Source organism: Euleptes europaea, chromosome 19, assembly GCF_029931775.1.
Source record: "Euleptes europaea isolate rEulEur1 chromosome 19, rEulEur1.hap1, whole genome shotgun sequence".
Taxonomy (NCBI): domain Eukaryota; kingdom Metazoa; phylum Chordata; class Lepidosauria; order Squamata; family Sphaerodactylidae; genus Euleptes; species Euleptes europaea.
This window is the reverse complement of record NC_079330.1, coordinates 10,425,999-10,441,924: the sequence shown is the minus strand read 5'-3', so window position 1 is coordinate 10,441,924 and position 15,926 is coordinate 10,425,999. Positions and strand designations below refer to the sequence as shown.

The following is a 15,926-nucleotide window of genomic DNA, read 5'->3' as shown; positions in this document are numbered from 1 at the left end:
ATTAAGAACATAAGAACATAAGAAAAGCCATGATGAATCAGAGCAACGTCCATCAAGTCTAGCAGTCTGTTCACATAGTGGCCAACCAGGCGCCTCTAGGAAGCCCACAGACAAGATGGCTGCAGCAGCTTCCTGCCTGTGTTCCAAAGCAACTAATACAATAGGCATGCTCCTCTGAGACTGGAGAGAATAGGTATGCATCATGCCTAGTATTTATTTTGAGTAGTAGCCATGAATAGCCCTCTCCTCCATGAACATGTCCACTCCCCTCTTAAAACCTTCCAAGTTGGCAGCCATCACCACATCCTGGGGCAGGGAGTTCCACAACTGAACCATGCATTGCATTCACGGTCTCCCTCTCTTTCTCCAAGCTTTAAGATGAGCCCCAGATCACAGCACGTTCATGCCCAGATTGTCAACCAGAACATGTCCTGGCCACATGATTGAAGAAGCTGTGTTTCTGCGGTGGATCATCCAAAATCTATCTCAGCAGGTGCATGAGAACCACAGGCCACATCTCATGGTGTGGGTCAGGAAGACAGTTGGGTATGCTGAGGTCTACACTAAACTGTGGTGCTCTCAATTATGATTTGTAAGCTGCCTTCAGCCACTTGGAAAGGTGGGATATGAATATTTTAATAAAGAATTACATGTCCGAGCAATTTTCAGAGGAGCTAGTGATATCGTTCCAGAGAAGACAAAAAGTTAAGCCCTTGGTGCGTTGAAATCCTGGGTTCTTCACTATCTTTCCCTTCCTTTCTGAATCCCCAAGGTCACACGGGTCAGAATCGCTCAGGGTCAAATTCACTTCCCTTCAGTTGGCAATTAGCTGTAAAACACCGGCTTGCGCGGAATGCGCACCACGTTGTAGGTATTCAGTCCTGGAGCATCGAAGCCAGGGGACAAACCCTTGCGCTCGTAAGGGTAGAAGTTAAACAGCTGGCCATCCTGGGTCTCCAGGGAAACGGACGCTGCTCCTAAGCGCAAGGTGCACGGGAACTCCTTGTCAAACACCACCTGGAAGACCCGGTCCTCCAGATGATGCAGCTTGATGGTCCGATAATTCTCGGGGATCAGCTCCTCGATGTGTGGCCCGAACTGCTGCATGACCAGTATCCCATGCGCACCAACCTTTATTTCGTAAAATGTCAGGTTGGAGTAGGTGTAGTAGCCTACATAAGGGGTGGGGCTCGGAGGGGCATTGAGGCTCTTCTCTGCTTCCCGGAAGGCAGTCTCCATAGCTGGGATCAGGTACTCGTACGATTGTGCGACGACGTCCCTCCCCTGAGGACGGGGACCGGCCATCAGCACGATGAAACTCAAGCGGAGCTTGGGGATCAGGGAAAAAGTCGCCGAGTAGCCGTCCAAGTCGCCATCCTTCCGGATAACGTCATAGCCCATCTGCTCGTTGATCTCCCAGGGGGTGCCGGTCTTGTTGGCAAAGTATTCGCTGGAGCATTTGAAGAGGGGTGTCAGCATGGTCTTGACGGTGTCCGGTTCCAGAAGGCGCCGGTGGTAGGTGCCCAAGAAGACCATGGCTAGCTTGGCGAGGTCGGCTGCTGTGGAGTACATCTGGCCAGAAGGCCTGTACCAACCTAGGTCGTAGAGTGGAGCTGGCTGTCCACTGCCGTAGAAGCCAACGGCCATCTGGGAACGGATGGGAGGTGTGATGTCGAAGCCGGTGTCCTCCATGCCCAAGCGGTCGAGGATGTTCTCCGAGACCCAGCGCTGATACTCGCCCTCGGCAGCATGTTGCGCTAACACATGCGCCATTAATGAGAACGCCAAGTTGCTGTAATGGCACCTGAGAAGGAAAAGACAGAGAGGCACAAGTTTCAGGACGACAAATTCCAGATCGGTAGCTGGTAGCCCATTACGGCCAAACGACACACCCACAAAAGTCACAATTGGACAAGGGTTTAGAATGTCTGACCCACCACTGTTCACAATCACTGCCTGCTGTCTCAGGTCAAAGTAGATGATAAATGAACATGACAGACCAAAAGAAGACAGACTGGTTTTTATACCCTGATTTTGTTTACTGAAAGCAGTCTCAAACCGACTTACAATCACCTTCCCTTCCCCTCCCCACAACAGACACCTTGTGAGGTAGAAGAAGAAGAGCTGGTTTTTATATGCCAACCCTAGTGTTGTTGAACTCCATCTCTGATCTCGTGAATCCTTCCCACGTGGACTAGTGAGCAAGAAAGAATTAAACCAACAATGATTGACTGGGCACAAACGTTAGGACATGATATCCCATTAAATAAATGGGAAAGACTATGGACTCGGGACCTAAAAGGTGTTTATGCCCAATCTTTAAGGGAGACTATTTATAAAATGATGTACAGGTGGTATTTAACACCCAAAAAGATGGCGAAGATTTACAATACGATGTCCCCTAAATGTTGGAAATGTAATACAGAGATTGGCTCATTTCATCACATGTGGTGGACTTGTGACAAAGCTAGAGAATTTTGGGACATGATTTATTATGAAATTAGATTGATATTGCAGAAGAATATACCTAAGTCACCAGAGATGATGCTACTTAGCATAATACCAGATACCATTTTAACTCATAGAACTTTTTTGATTTATGCAACCACGGCTGCAAGACTGCTAAATGGAAAACAATGGATATCCCAGACAAACGCGATTGGATATTGAAAATGTTAGACTTAGTGGAGGTGGCAAAATTAACGGCTTTGATTAACCAAAGTGATAATGAACAGTTCAGGGGAGAATGGGAGGTATGGAGAATTTATTGTGAACAAGAATTACATTCTGGGAAAATAGAAGGTTACATATTGAATTGACCCATTATGTGTTTTTTGATGATTAGTTATTGACGTTTTTTGTTTAATATTAGGGTCAATATAATAAACGAAAGAAATGTACTAATCTATTTTGAAGCAGAGGGGGGTGATGGGGAAGTCATTGTTAATTCATTACTATGTATTTTTAACAACATTACCGAGATATTTACTAATGATTATTATTATAAACGTTGTTAAACGAATGTTAAATTTAATATTTCCTAAAAAACCAATAAAATTTTATTTAAAAAAAAAATCCTTCCCACGTGGACTTAACACAAACTTTCTCTACCACTTAAGGAAGAATCAAACTGGCTTTCTATCACCTTCCCTTCCCCTCCCCACAACAGACACCCTGTGAGAGAGGTGGGGCTGGGAGAGCTCTAAGAGAACTGTGACTAGCCCAAGGTCACCCAGTTGGCTTCATGTGTAGGAGTGGGGAAACCAACCAAGTTCTCCAGATTAGCCTCCGCCTCTCATGTGGAGGAGTGGGGAATCAAACCTGGTTCTCCAGATCAGAGTCCACTGCTCCAAACCACTGCTCTTAACCACTACACCACGCTGGTGAGAGAGTTCAGAGAAAGCTGTGGCTAGCCCAAGATCATCCAGCTGGCTTCATGTATAGGAGTGGGAGACCAACCAATTCACCAGATTAGAGTCCGCAACTCTTAACCACTACACCCCGCTGGCTCTCATATCTTCACTCAGCATCTGTAAAGTGCTTTCTGATCTTCAGAGTAATTCACATCCGCTATCATACTGCCCGAAAGATGCCTGCCCACCTGGTTCCTGGGTCTGCCACCAAGACGTCATCTTTCAGGAGTGCCAGAGCGTCTTGGGTGGTTCCTCTCCACAACAGGCTGGTGGAGCGCAGCCGCCTCGGCAGCCCTGTAGAGTGAAAATCCAAAGAAATCTGTCATATGGTTGTATCAAGATTGATTTGTGTGTGTGCAAAGTGCCGTAAGGAGCCCCGTGGCACAGAGTGGTAAGCTGTAACACTGCAGCCCAAGCTCTGCTGACGACCTGAGTTCGATCCCGACGGAAGTCGGTTTCAGGTAGCCGGCTCAAGGTTGACTCAGCCTTCCATCCTTCCGAGGTCGGTAAAATGAGGACCCAGCTTGCTGGGGGTAAAGGGAAGATGACGGGAAGGCAGTGGCAAACCACCCCATAAACAAAGTCTGCCTAGTAAATGTCGGGATGTGACATCACCCCATGGGCCAAGAATGACCCGGTGCTTGCACAGGGGACCTTTACCTTTACCTTAAAGTGCCATCAGGTCACAGCCGATTTGTGGCAACCCCAGCTTTCAAGGCAAGTGAGAAGCAGAAGTGGTTTGCCATTGCCTTCCTCTGCAGAGTCTTCCTTGGTGGTCTCCCTTCCAGGTACTGACCCTCCTTAGCTTCCGAGATCTGACGAGATTGGGCTACACCATGCAGCCTTCCCTCTCGAGATTCTTTTAGTGCCATGCGTTACTGTTTTGGGGGGCGGAGCCTGAGGAGGGCAGGGCTTGGGAACGGACTTCAATGCCATAGAGTCCGATTGCTAACGCGGCCATTTTAGCCAGGTGAACTGATCTCTATCGGCGGAAGATCGGTTGTAGTAGCGAGAGCTCTCCAACTAGTACCTGGAGGTTGGCAACCCTAGTTGCTGCCCAGAACCGAGCGCACAGCTCTTTTCCCTCTCCGTTGCAAGCATCCTCGTGTTTCTCGAGTAGAGCAGAACACCTGATCTAGGCTCTCCTTTGCCAACTCTGGAGGATTAGCACCCAGCTGACAGGGGTGGGTAGTACCCATGTTGTCCTTGAGTATTAGCTGTTGGATGTCCCGGGGATTTCTGAGGCAGCTGCCTCAGCGCATACACATGGAGAGGATTTCCTGGCTAGGCTACCTTTGGCATCCAAGTCACTCACTCGGAAAGGAGTCCCAGATCAGGTGACGGCCATGGCCAAAATATTAATAGCTTAGGAATCCCAGCTCAGAAGTTCAGAGCTTGTATCAAGAAAAGCTGAGTCATGATTAGGGTTGCCAGGTCCCTCTTTGCCACCGGTGGGAGGTTTTAGAGGTGGAGCCTGGGGAGGGCGGGGTTTGGAGAGGGGAGAGACTTCAATGCCATAGAGTCCAATTGCCAAAGCGGCCATTTTCTCCAGGTGAACTGATCTCTATCGGCAGGGGAACAGTTATAATAGCGAGAAATCTCCAACTAATACCTGGAGATTCACACATATATCAGTTGAATCACTATATTATAATCGATATGTTTGAATCAGTATATTCTGATCTATTAAACAGGAATACAAGATAAACTCAAATTGAGCAAAGCTCTCCCGTCGCATTTCTTTTTGGGGTACCATGCTCCACTGGGGCCAGTTGCTTCTACCCATCAGCCCCATTCCTCACCTGAGAGCTGGCTGGCCATTCTGCGCAGGGTCACCGGAGAAGGCTTGAAGGGCGAGGTGCCCTTCTCGAGGAAGGTCAGCCCATCTGCCGCGTAGCGCTGCTCCGACTCCTTGAGGCGCCCCAGGGGGTTCTTGATCGTGAAGCTCTGGGCGTAACGTTCCAGAGGGTCATCGAGCGACGTCACTTTGCCATCCTCCCACAGCTTGTAGAGCATCATGGTGGGGAAGATCTTGGAGACGCTGGCAATCCTGCCCCACACGCAAGGAACAAACACTCAGCAGCAGTGACTGACCAAAAGACCAGGGATTTGGCAAACCCTTGTTCTCTCGGAGAAATGCAATGCTTCATTTTTGTTAAAAAAATATTTTAGTCAGCGTTCTGCCCTGCTCTTCTTCGGAGGGGTTCATTGTTCTCCCCACCACAGGGAGGCCAGGTTGCCCGCTGCTTCCTGCCCCCCATCGGCTTTACCCGCTGCTGCTCATAGGGTTGCCAGGTCCCTCTTAACCATCGGTGGGAGGTTTTTGGAGCGCTGAGGAGGGCGGGGTTTGGGGAGGGGAGGGACTTCAATGCCATAGAGACCAATTGCCAAAGTGGCCATTTTCTCCAGGTGAACTGATCTCTATTGGCTGGAGATCAGTTGTAATAGCAAAAGATCTCCAGCTGGTACCTGGAGGTTGGCAACCCTAGCTGCTCGGCTAGACATGTTGGGGAGGATTTTGGGGGAAATGGGCAGGTCGGCATTGTGCCAGTATCACAGTTAGGGCTGCCAGCTCCGGGTTGGGCACTTTTGGGGCGGAGCCTGAGGACGGCAGGGTTTGGGGAGGGGAGGGACTTCAATGCCATAGAGTCCAGTGGCCCAAGCGCCCATTTTCTCCAGGTGGACTGATCTCCATCGGCTGGAGATCAGTTGTAATAGTAGGAGATCTCCAGTCAGTACCTGGAGGTTGGCAACCCTTCATGTGGAGGAGTGGGGAATCGAACCCTGTTTCAGGAGTTGGCTGGTTCAACGCAAACATTGCTGGTTCATTTTTTTAAATAAAGGGAGCTAAAATTGTCGCTGCCAAACACATTTGGCTCACAGGTGACCTTTAATAGAAAGAAATTGACATCATGATTGACAGGGTTTTCTTTTTGGGGGGGGGGACAAATTCCAACCTGCAGCTCTTCTTGTCGGCTATTCCTTTGTTATGATGGTGACTCAGAATGGTGGGCTGATGTTTCTCCAGGGCTGTCAATTGTTAGGAGACAAGACCTTGATCCCTGAGAAATGCTTTCCCCGTCATTTCAGAGCATGCTCAATAGCTTTGAAAGGCTCGGTTTAAAAGAAAACACTGGGCGGTCAGCTGGAGATTTTCTGTCCTCCTACATAATTGGCTGTCATCAGCAAACTTTGGTACCTCTCTATTTCACCTGACTCCCCTTCATTCATGGGAACAAACTGTTCCCCCCCCAAGAAAGTGTTCTTTCTCACACACATACACTGTCACACATGTACATATAGACATTAAGTTTGTAACGTGCAAGCACAGATCCATGTTCTTGGCTCTCACTAGAAATCTCCCTCCCAACCAAAAATCCCTGATTTGAGTGAAAGAAGAAGGAACAGTGGCAGAGCATCTGCTTGGCATGCAGAAGGTCCCAGGTTCAATCCCTGGCATCTCCGGTTAAAGGGACCGGGCAAGTAGGCGATGTGAAAGACCTCTGCCTGAGACCCTGGAGAGCCACTGCCGGTCTGAATAGACCAAGTACAAGGCAGCTTCGTGTGTTCATGTGTTCATGTGAACAAAGCTTCAGAAAAAAAGGTAAAGGTAGTCCCCTGTGCAAGCTCCGGGCCATTACTGACCCATGGGGTGATGTCACATCACGATGTTTATTAGGCAGACTATGTTTACAGGGTGGTTTGCCATTGCCTTCCCCAGTCATCTACACTTTACCCCCGGCAAGCTGGGTGCTCATTTTACTGACCTCGGAAGGATTTAAGGCTGAGTCAACCTTAAGCTAGCTACCTGAAACAGACTTCCGTTGGGATTGAACTCAGGTTGTGAGCAGAGCTTGGACTGTAGTACTGCAGCTTACCACTGCAGCATGGGGCACAGTCACAAAGTGATGTTTCTGAGATACCTTCAAGGGCAGCTCCATATAAAGAGCATTACAGTAATCCAGACATTTGGTTGCAGAAGCCTGGGTGTGAGTAGCTAGGTTGGCAGAGTCCAAGAGAGGGGAACGGTCCAGAGATATCGCTGCTCACCTGGCAGGGGAGGGGGAGGGAGACAGCTGGAATGCCCCCCCCCACCCATGCCTGAACTCTTCACCTGGTTTGGAGAGAGTGGACAGGGAGAAACTTTTCTCCCTCTCTCATAATACTAGAACGCAGGGTTATTGCTGAAGCTGGAGGGTGAGAGATTCAAAACAGATAAAAGGAAGTATTTTTTCACACAACGCATAGTTAAATTGTGGAACTCCCTGCCCCAAAATGTGATGATGGCTGCCAACTTGGAAGACTTTAAGAGGGGAGTGGACATGATCATGGAGGAAAGGGGTATTCATGGCTACTAGTTACAATGGATACTAGTCATGATGCATACCTATTTTCTCCAGGATCAGGGGAGCAGGCCCATTATATTGGGTGCAGTGGAACACAGGCAGGATGCTGCTGCAGTCGTCTTGTTTGTGGGCTTCCTAGAGGCACCTGGTTGGCCACTGTGTGAACAGACTGCTGGACTTGATGGGCCTTGGCCTGATCCAGCATGGCCTTTCTTACGTTCTTATGTTCTAACTGTAGGCTTACCTGTAAATGGTATATTCATTGGGGATGCCAGAGAAGGGGTCCGATCCATTTCTTTTCCCAAAGTTTCCAGTCCACAGCACTGTGTCATTGTAGATGACGATGGCCGACATAGCTGGGAGACCCGGGCTGTGAATTTTGTGGCGCAGGAGCGTGTCCACCTACGGGGAAGGGACAGTGGTAAAGAGTGGGATGAATAGAATTGTTCACATCGTCGCCGATATTGGTGTCAGAACGGAGATCCTGAATCAGTCGAAGGACAAAGGATTGCAAAGACTTCAACCTTCTCTGCTTATTGTGTGTGTAAAGTGCCGTCAAGTCGCAGCCGACTTATGGCGATCCCTTTTGGGGGTTTTCATGGCAAGAGACTAACAGAGGTGGTGTGCCAGTGCCTTCCTCTGCACAGCAACCCTGGTATTCCTTGGTGGACTCCCATCCAAATACTAACCAGGGTTGACCCTGCTTAGTTTCTGAGATCTGGCGAGATCAGGCTAACCTAGGCCATCCAGGTCAGGGCTCTCTTCATATTACAAAAGGTCATTTTAGGATAGGGTTGCCAGGTCCCTCTTCACCACTGGCAGGAGGTTTTGGGGGCAGAGCCTGAGGAGGGCGGGGTTTGGGGAGGGGAGGGACATAGAGTCCAATGGCCAAACCGGCCATTTTCTTCAGGTGAACCAGTCTCTATCAGCTGGAGATCAGTTGTAATAGAAGGAGATCTCCAGCTACTACCTGGAGGTTGGCAACCCTATATTAGGATGTTGGGAAACAACGCAAGCATCCGGTTGAATGTTCACCCATGATCATTTTTAGGAGTTCCAATGTGTTCTTGAAAAGTGAATTGGACTGAATTTCACTGCTGCTGTTGGTTTCCCTCTCTTTGCTGTTGCTAGATGGGCCATTCCCACGTAGTTCTTCCAAGTGCTACTGTAATGATGACTTAAATAGTGTTATTTAAGTCATCCTTACAACAGTCCTGTAGTGTTGGCTGGCCTTATTTTCCCCTACAATGTAGACAGCAAAGAGAAGGAACATGAGTTTCAAGTTTCCCGGCCATTTGTCACTAGGGTTGCCAACCTCCAGGTGGTGGCTGGAGATCTCCTGGAATTAAAACTGGTCTCCAGGTTACAGAGTTCAGTTCCCCTGGAGAAAGTGGCTGTTTTGGAAGGTGGACTCTATGAAATTATACCCCAATGAGGTAAAATCTCCAGGAATTTCCCAACCCAGAGCTGGAAACCCTATTAGTCACAGAACTGTGGTTTGAACTAGGCACACACTTCCTGTTTTGCAACTCAGGCATCAAACCCACCAAGACATTAGAAGAACCACGAAAGGATCTTGTGAACGTAAGATCAGCTGTGGTTTAAAGGATGGAGGGAGGCCATGGTGTGTTTGGGTGGGGGGGGACTAACCCTTCCCCCCGTGCTACTTTTATGGCCTCAAATTGCCCCCCTAAACTGCCCCACTGCATGAAACATTCAACTTACTAGGTTTTCCAGTTCCCTCTCCCAGGCCGCCAGGAGCCTTAGAGTTGCCAGACCCAGGTTGGGAAACTCCTGGAGATTTGGGGATGGAGCCTAGGGAGGACAGGGACCTCAGTGGGGTCCTATGCGATAGAGTCCACCCTCCAAAGCTTTCCTTTTCTCCAAGGGAACTGATCGCTGTAGTCTGGAGATGATCTGTAATTCCGGGGGATCCCCAGGTCCCACCTGGAGGCTGGCATCCCTACAAAATTACACAATAGTGCATTGTGAGTTTTCCAGTGCAGGACGAACAGCAGATCCAGGGGACCATTTGAGGTGGCAAAAAAAGGTGTTTTTGTGGGGGGAGAGTGAAACCCTGCATAAGTAGGGTTGCCAACCTCCAGGTACTAGCTATCTCCTGCTATTACAACTGATCTCCATAGGGTTGCCAGGTCCCTCTTCGCCACCAGTGGGAGGTTTTTGGGGCAGTTGTAATAGCAGGAGCTCTCCAGCCAGTACCTGGAAGTTGGCTACCCTAGATCTCCAGCCGATAGCAATCAGTTCCTCTGGAGAAAATGGCCGCTTTGGCAATTGGATTCTATGGCATGGAAGTCCCTCCCCTCCCCACAAAAAAAGAAAGTCCCTCCCCTCCCCAAACCCTGCCCTCCATAGACTCTGCCCCAAAAACCTCCCGCCGGTAGCAAAGCGGGACCTGGCAACCCTATACCCTAAGGCATAAGCCCCAGCCTGGTTGTAAATAAGAGTCCATCTACCCTTGGCCAGCTTCCTCCTTCACACAAGGCCCATACAGCGACAGAAGACAACGATGGCAGAAGTGTGTGCCGTCTTCCATCAGTCCCACCGCAACGCACCTGTTCCAGAGCATCCTTCAGGATTGGGATGGGGTGATCCAAAGGCACAGGGTCGGGGTAACGGGGACACATCTGGACGGCATCTGCCTTCACTTCCATGACTGACGGGGCTGGGAACCAAGCCAGAGACAGGGGGAGGTTGAGGGGCGTGCTGTGAAGTTTGGAGGTGACCCCCTCAAAGCAATCTCGAATAACTGAATGAATAACCTGCTTACATTTGCATATGAACAAAAACCATAGGTCACAAGGATTTTTTGGGGGGTGGGGTAGATAAACCATGGGGGTTACCATACTTTGTATTCCCAGCGATGTATTAAGAGTTTGAAAATGTTGTAAAAAACATCGCTTTAAAAGGGTTTTTGGATACCACGGCTTATAAATGGTTGGAAAACGTCGTCACAGCTAAAGGGGCCAAACAAAGAGCGAACAGTATTTTTTATAACGTTTTCAAACTCTTAATACATCGGTGGGAATACATAGAAAGTGCAAACAGTATTTTTTTATAACATTTTCAAACTCTTAATACATCTCTGGGAATACAAGTGCGGTAACCCCCCAGGAATTGCCTCTGCAGCAAAGATAATTTCAATAAGAGCCATCCCCTTTTGGGTGCAACAGGAGGAGGAATGCCTAGGGTTGCCAGGTCCCTCTTCGCCACCAGCCGGAGGTTTTTTGGGGCAGAGCCTGAGGAGGGTGGGGTTAGGGGAGGGGCTTCAATGCCATAGAGTCCAATGGCCAAAGCAGCCGTTTTCTCCAGGGGAACTGATCTCTATCGGCTGGAGATCAGTTGTAATAGCAGGGGATCTCCAGCTAGTACCGGGAGGTTGGCAACCCTACTTATGCAGGGTTTCTCTCTCCCCCCCCCCAAAAAAAACACCATTTTGGCAACCTCAGCTATTTTCCTTCCAGCAGAAAGTCCTGTCTACCCTTTCCTCCCTAGCCTGTCCCTGGAGCTTCCCTTATGAAGGATGCCTGCCCTACCCCTAGGGTTGCCAGCTCTGGGTTGGGAAATACCTGGAGATTTTGGGGGTGGAGCTTGAGGAGGGTGGGGTTTGGGGAGGGACTTTGCCGTTTTGGCAACTGGACTGTATGGCGTTGAAGTCCCTCCCCTCCCCAAACCCCGCCCTCCTCAGGCTCCGCCCCCCCAAAAGCCTCCCTCCAGTGGCGAAGAGGGACCTGGCCACCCTACCGATGCACCTGGTTCATAACGATGGAACGGCGTCACATCTTTGATGCCAGGAGTCTTGCCCGATGGGCCCCTGTTTCAGTACTTACTGGGTTCCAGTTTGGGAAGTTTCAGTACTTACCGGGTTCCAATTTGGGAAGGCTGTACTGCCAGAGGAAGCAAGTGGTCATGGCCACCGAGAGGAGGAAAAAGAAGAGCAGAGCGATGTGAACTATCTTCACTTCCATCATCGAGATCCGGAAGAGGCCATGCCCGCTGGAGGCCTGCAGGGAACAGAGAAAGGCTTCAGCAGGGCTTTGGAAACAAGCGTGAAACTCAGTGATGTTTTGCAACAGAGTCAGTGTGGGGTGTAGTAGTTAAGAGTATTGGATTAGGATCTGGGAGACCCCTGTTCGAATCCCCACTAGCGCCACGGACGTTCGCTGGGTGACCTTGGGCCAGTCACACTCTCTCAGCTAGGGTTGCCAGCTCTGGGTTGGGAAATACCTGGAGATTTTGGGGGTGGAGCCTGAGGAGGGCGGGGTTTGGAGAGGGGAGGGACCTCGATGCCATAGAGTCCAACTGCCAAAGCGGCCATTTTCTCCAGGGGGACAGATCTCTGTCGCCAGGAGATCACTTGTATTAGCGGGAGATCTCCAGCCACTACCTGGAGGTTGGCAACCCTACTCTCCGTCTAGACATTAGGAAGAACTTTCTAACAGTCTGAGCGGTTCCTCAGTGGAACAGGCTTCCTCGGGAGGTGGTAAGCTCTCCTTCCCCAGAGGTTTTTAAGCAGAGGCTAGATGGCCATCTGTCAGCAGTGTTGATTCTATGACATTAGGAAGATCACAAGAGGGAGGGCATCTTGGCCATCTTCTGGGCATGGAGTAGGGGTCACTGGGGGTGTGGGGGAGAGGTAGTTGTGAATGTCCTGCATTGTGCAGGGGGTTGGACTAGATGACCCTGCTGGTCCCTTCCAACTCTATGATTCTATTATTCTAAAATTCCCTTCCTAGCAAACTTCAGGACATTTTAGAAGTTTCCGTAAAGCGGTGTTGGTAAAGAGGGCATATCAGGGAGGCAAAACACGGCTGGATTGCCTCAGATCTCTGCTCCTCCCGCGTCTCCATTTTGCCCATCTTCGTGGAAGCCCTGTGGTGAGGAGCAGCGGGGATTAAACATCCCAGGGTAGGGAGGAGGATTTATCTCTCCCTTGTGCTGAGAGATTGAATATTAATTCTTTCTAATGCTTTTCAGACCTGCAGGCAAAGTGGGCCTGACCTCAACTATTTATAAGTCCTTCATCTCCTGGCATCTGCTAGGGAGGGGATTATGTCCCCCCACCCCGCCTTCTCCCAGTTCTCACCTGGAAAACAAGAAGTACCCATTTATGAGACAGGCAAGACCTAAAGTGAAGGGGGGGTTTGACCTTTTTCTGTGTGGCCCATTTTTCATCAATTCCCTATCCCATTTTCTTCCTGCCCTTCCTCCCAACAGCTGCGCACATAATTCTCTCCTCCCAGTTTCACCCTCACGACAACCCTGTGAGGTAGGTTAGGCTGAGAGTCAGAGAGGCTGGTCCAAGGTACCCTTCACGGCTGATGGAGGGTTTGTTGGGTGGCCAACCTCCAGGTACTAGCTGGAGATCTCCTGCTATTACAACTGATCTCCAGCCGACAGAGATCGGTTCCCCTGGAAAAAATGGCCAGCTGGCTGCATGTGTAGGAGTGGGGACACAAATCCAGTTCACTGGATTAGCCTCCGCCGCTCACGTGGAGGAGCGGGGAATCAAACCCGGTTCTCCAGATCAGAATTCACCGCTCCAAACCACCGCTCTTAACCACTACACCACGCTGGAAACAGGATACCGGAGTGGACCGACCATTAGTCTGGTCCAGCAGGCATCTTCTTATGGTTTTATGTCCTCTTTCCCCCCCCCCCACCCTAGGTTTACATCCACACCTTATTGAATACTGAGCTACTGTCGTGCTACAGCAACCATCCACAGCTGGATGGCTTTGTCCTGAAAATCCAGTTTCAAACGATTACTATGATGCAGCGAGAGAAAGAGAGGCTTCTACGTGCAATGATTCTCCCTGTGTAGCGTTCATAGCCACTGTGAATTCAGAGGCATTCATACTGGCAATGCAGAGTCTGTACAATAGTTTCCCCCAAAATATTTCTTGCCTCAGCCTTCAGCTGCTACAGTTTCACTGCTGGGTTTTTGTGGCTTTTAAAAAGACCAGCAGTTATAGATTGCTATAACTTTACAATGCTATAACAATCTACTGCCACAATGAACAAGTTCCCAGCTTTCATTTTTTTTAATCTATCCCTTTTTGTTATGGAGTTATAAAGGGGAAAGTGCAAGTCGTACATTTCTTATATAACTGTAAAGAAAGGAGCTAGAGACTTACTTTTGGGGGGAGAATGAAAGCTGGGGACTAGTAGACGGTGGCAATAGATGGTTTTAATGCTGTGGTGATCTTGCAATTCCTGGGTTTTTTTGTGTAAAAAGCCTGAAAAATCCCTCTGGGGTTTATGTTGGCAGGACCTGCAAAAATGCACACCTTCCCATCCACACAACATCCAAATGTGCTTTAACTGTGATCATTCCAAAAAGATCATACCAAACCAGGTTTTGGAAAGACCACAGCAAAGTGTGGCAAAACACAGCAGCAGGACAAACAAACGAAGACATTAGGATGCTTCTGAAAATACCACCGGGATAAAGGAACCGAGGCAGAGCATAATATCTATGTGAATCTCAGCTCTGGCCAATATAGATATTGACCTATATTTTCCAACTTTCTTTAAAAAAATGTAGGCATATATAATCCTCCTTTCCAAAACTTTAAAGCAATATCCACCCAGCCATCAAAGACAATCACCCAGTTAAACTCACATACAATGCAGTTAGCACCACAATGCGCTCAAATGCTTTGGGTGACCCTTCTTCAAATAAAAAAAGCAAGAAGAAACGGCAGGGGATAGCTTTGGAGAAGAAAAAAGAAGTCATTTCCTACTGAGCATTTCCACAAGCCTTTGGAAAAGAAAGAAAAAAAATCCCTTTTGAGTAACGGCTTCTGGCCCTCTTTGTCCTTATTTCTATTTATAGGCCACGATTCTGGACTACAAGGAGTTCCCCCCAAAAAAGCATCTTACGAGCACCAATTCTGAGCATTCTTCCTAGCCACAGAAGGAAGCTGGCTGACCCATTTTCTTGGCTCATCCACATGGTTTTAGCGTACGAAACCTCATCTGGGGGGCAATGTTCAGACACATCCAGTACAGGATTCCGGTTTGGGGAGGGAGCATTGGCAAGGTATTTGTAGCGAACCCCCTTTTCTTAGTTGCTGGCTCTAGCATACATGACTTTGAAAAGGGGATTTGACAGATTCGTGAAAGAGAGGACCGTCAACAAGGTTGGATCCAGTCAACTTCTCTGCTGGTGAAAAATGAAGGAATTCCGCAAAGAACTGCACTGGGGGTCGTTTTGGCATAGGGTCACCAGGTCCCTCTTTGCCACTGGCAAGAGGTTTTTGGGGCAGAGCCTGAAGAGAGCAGGGTTTAGGGAGGGGAGGGACTTCAATGCCATAGAGTCCAACTCCCAAAGCGGCCATTTTTCTCCCGGGGAACTGATCTCTATCGGCTGGAGATCAGTTGTAATAGCAGGAGATCTCCAGCCACCACCTGGAGGCTGGCCACCCTAGTGGGTGCTCAACCCCTCACACCACCCCTGCAGAGACACCTCAGCCACGCTCCCCCTCTGATGCCTTACCCGGAGCTGAAGGCCTTCCATGGTTCGCTACAGTTCGATCCTCATGACGTCCGCTGCTGTCTTGGCAAATCCCAGGAGGATGTGTTGCAAGAGAAGAAGGCGTCCTCAGGCGGCGGGCAGGCTAGTCTGGTCCTCTCGTGGATAAGATTCCCTGCGTGGAGGCACACAAAGAGACCCACAGATATCTATTTGGCACATGAGGCGGCACAGCAGGCTCCAAATGCTAAAAAAAACCCAAATGCCTTTTTATCTTCCCCTTCCTCCAAGGGCGGAATATGTCCTCTCTTTCCCCTTATTCTCACAACACCTCTGTGAGGTAGGCTAGGCTGAGAGGGTGCAGCTGGCCCCACGCCACCCCGTGAGCTTCATTGACAGGGTGGGGATTTGAACCTAGGTCTCCTAGACTCTAGTCCAGCGCTCTAACCAATATGCCACACTGGCTCTCTCATCAATCCAGAGAGTTCTTGGGTCCTCGTGAACTTCTCTTCTGGAGGCAGCTGACGGTGATGCCCCGAGATAAGTTCTCTGGCTGCCGGGGCATCTCTATCTTTCCTAAAACCAGAGCTTCTCTGTGCTGGATTTGATCATTTATGGGAGGCAGGCAAGGGACTTAGAATCAGGACTCCCCTGTCCCCTCCTTCCCTCAAG

At 49.4% G+C, this 15,926-nt stretch overlaps 1 protein-coding gene across 1 annotated transcript; it reads right to left on the bottom strand.

Moving 5' to 3' along the window:
- Window positions 1-813: 813 nt before the first annotated feature.
- Window positions 814-15,299, bottom strand: LACTBL1 (lactamase beta like 1). The gene is made up of 7 exons (XM_056865538.1): window positions 15,279-15,299; window positions 11,640-11,781; window positions 10,333-10,442; window positions 8,004-8,161; window positions 5,216-5,463; window positions 3,602-3,707; window positions 814-1,804 (listed from the first exon to the last, which is right to left on the bottom strand). The coding sequence occupies exons 1-7, from the start codon at window positions 15,297-15,299 to the stop codon at window positions 826-828; spliced, it is 1,764 nt and encodes a 587-aa protein (XP_056721516.1). The 3' UTR covers window positions 814-825.
- Window positions 15,300-15,926: the final 627 nt, after the last annotated feature.

Excerpts from the sequence above, each read along its gene's own strand:
- LACTBL1 (XM_056865538.1), bottom strand. The coding sequence starts at position 15,299 with ATGGAAGGCCTTCAGCTCCGG. Across the intron at positions 8,162-10,332 it reads TGAAGGATGCTCTGGAACAG|GTGGACACGCTCCTGCGCCA; the intron begins GTGCGTTGCGGT and ends CCTTCCCCGTAG. Across the intron at positions 1,805-3,601 it reads GTGGCAGACCCAGGAACCAG|GTGCCATTACAGCAACTTGG; the intron begins GTGGGCAGGCAT and ends TTTCCTTCTCAG.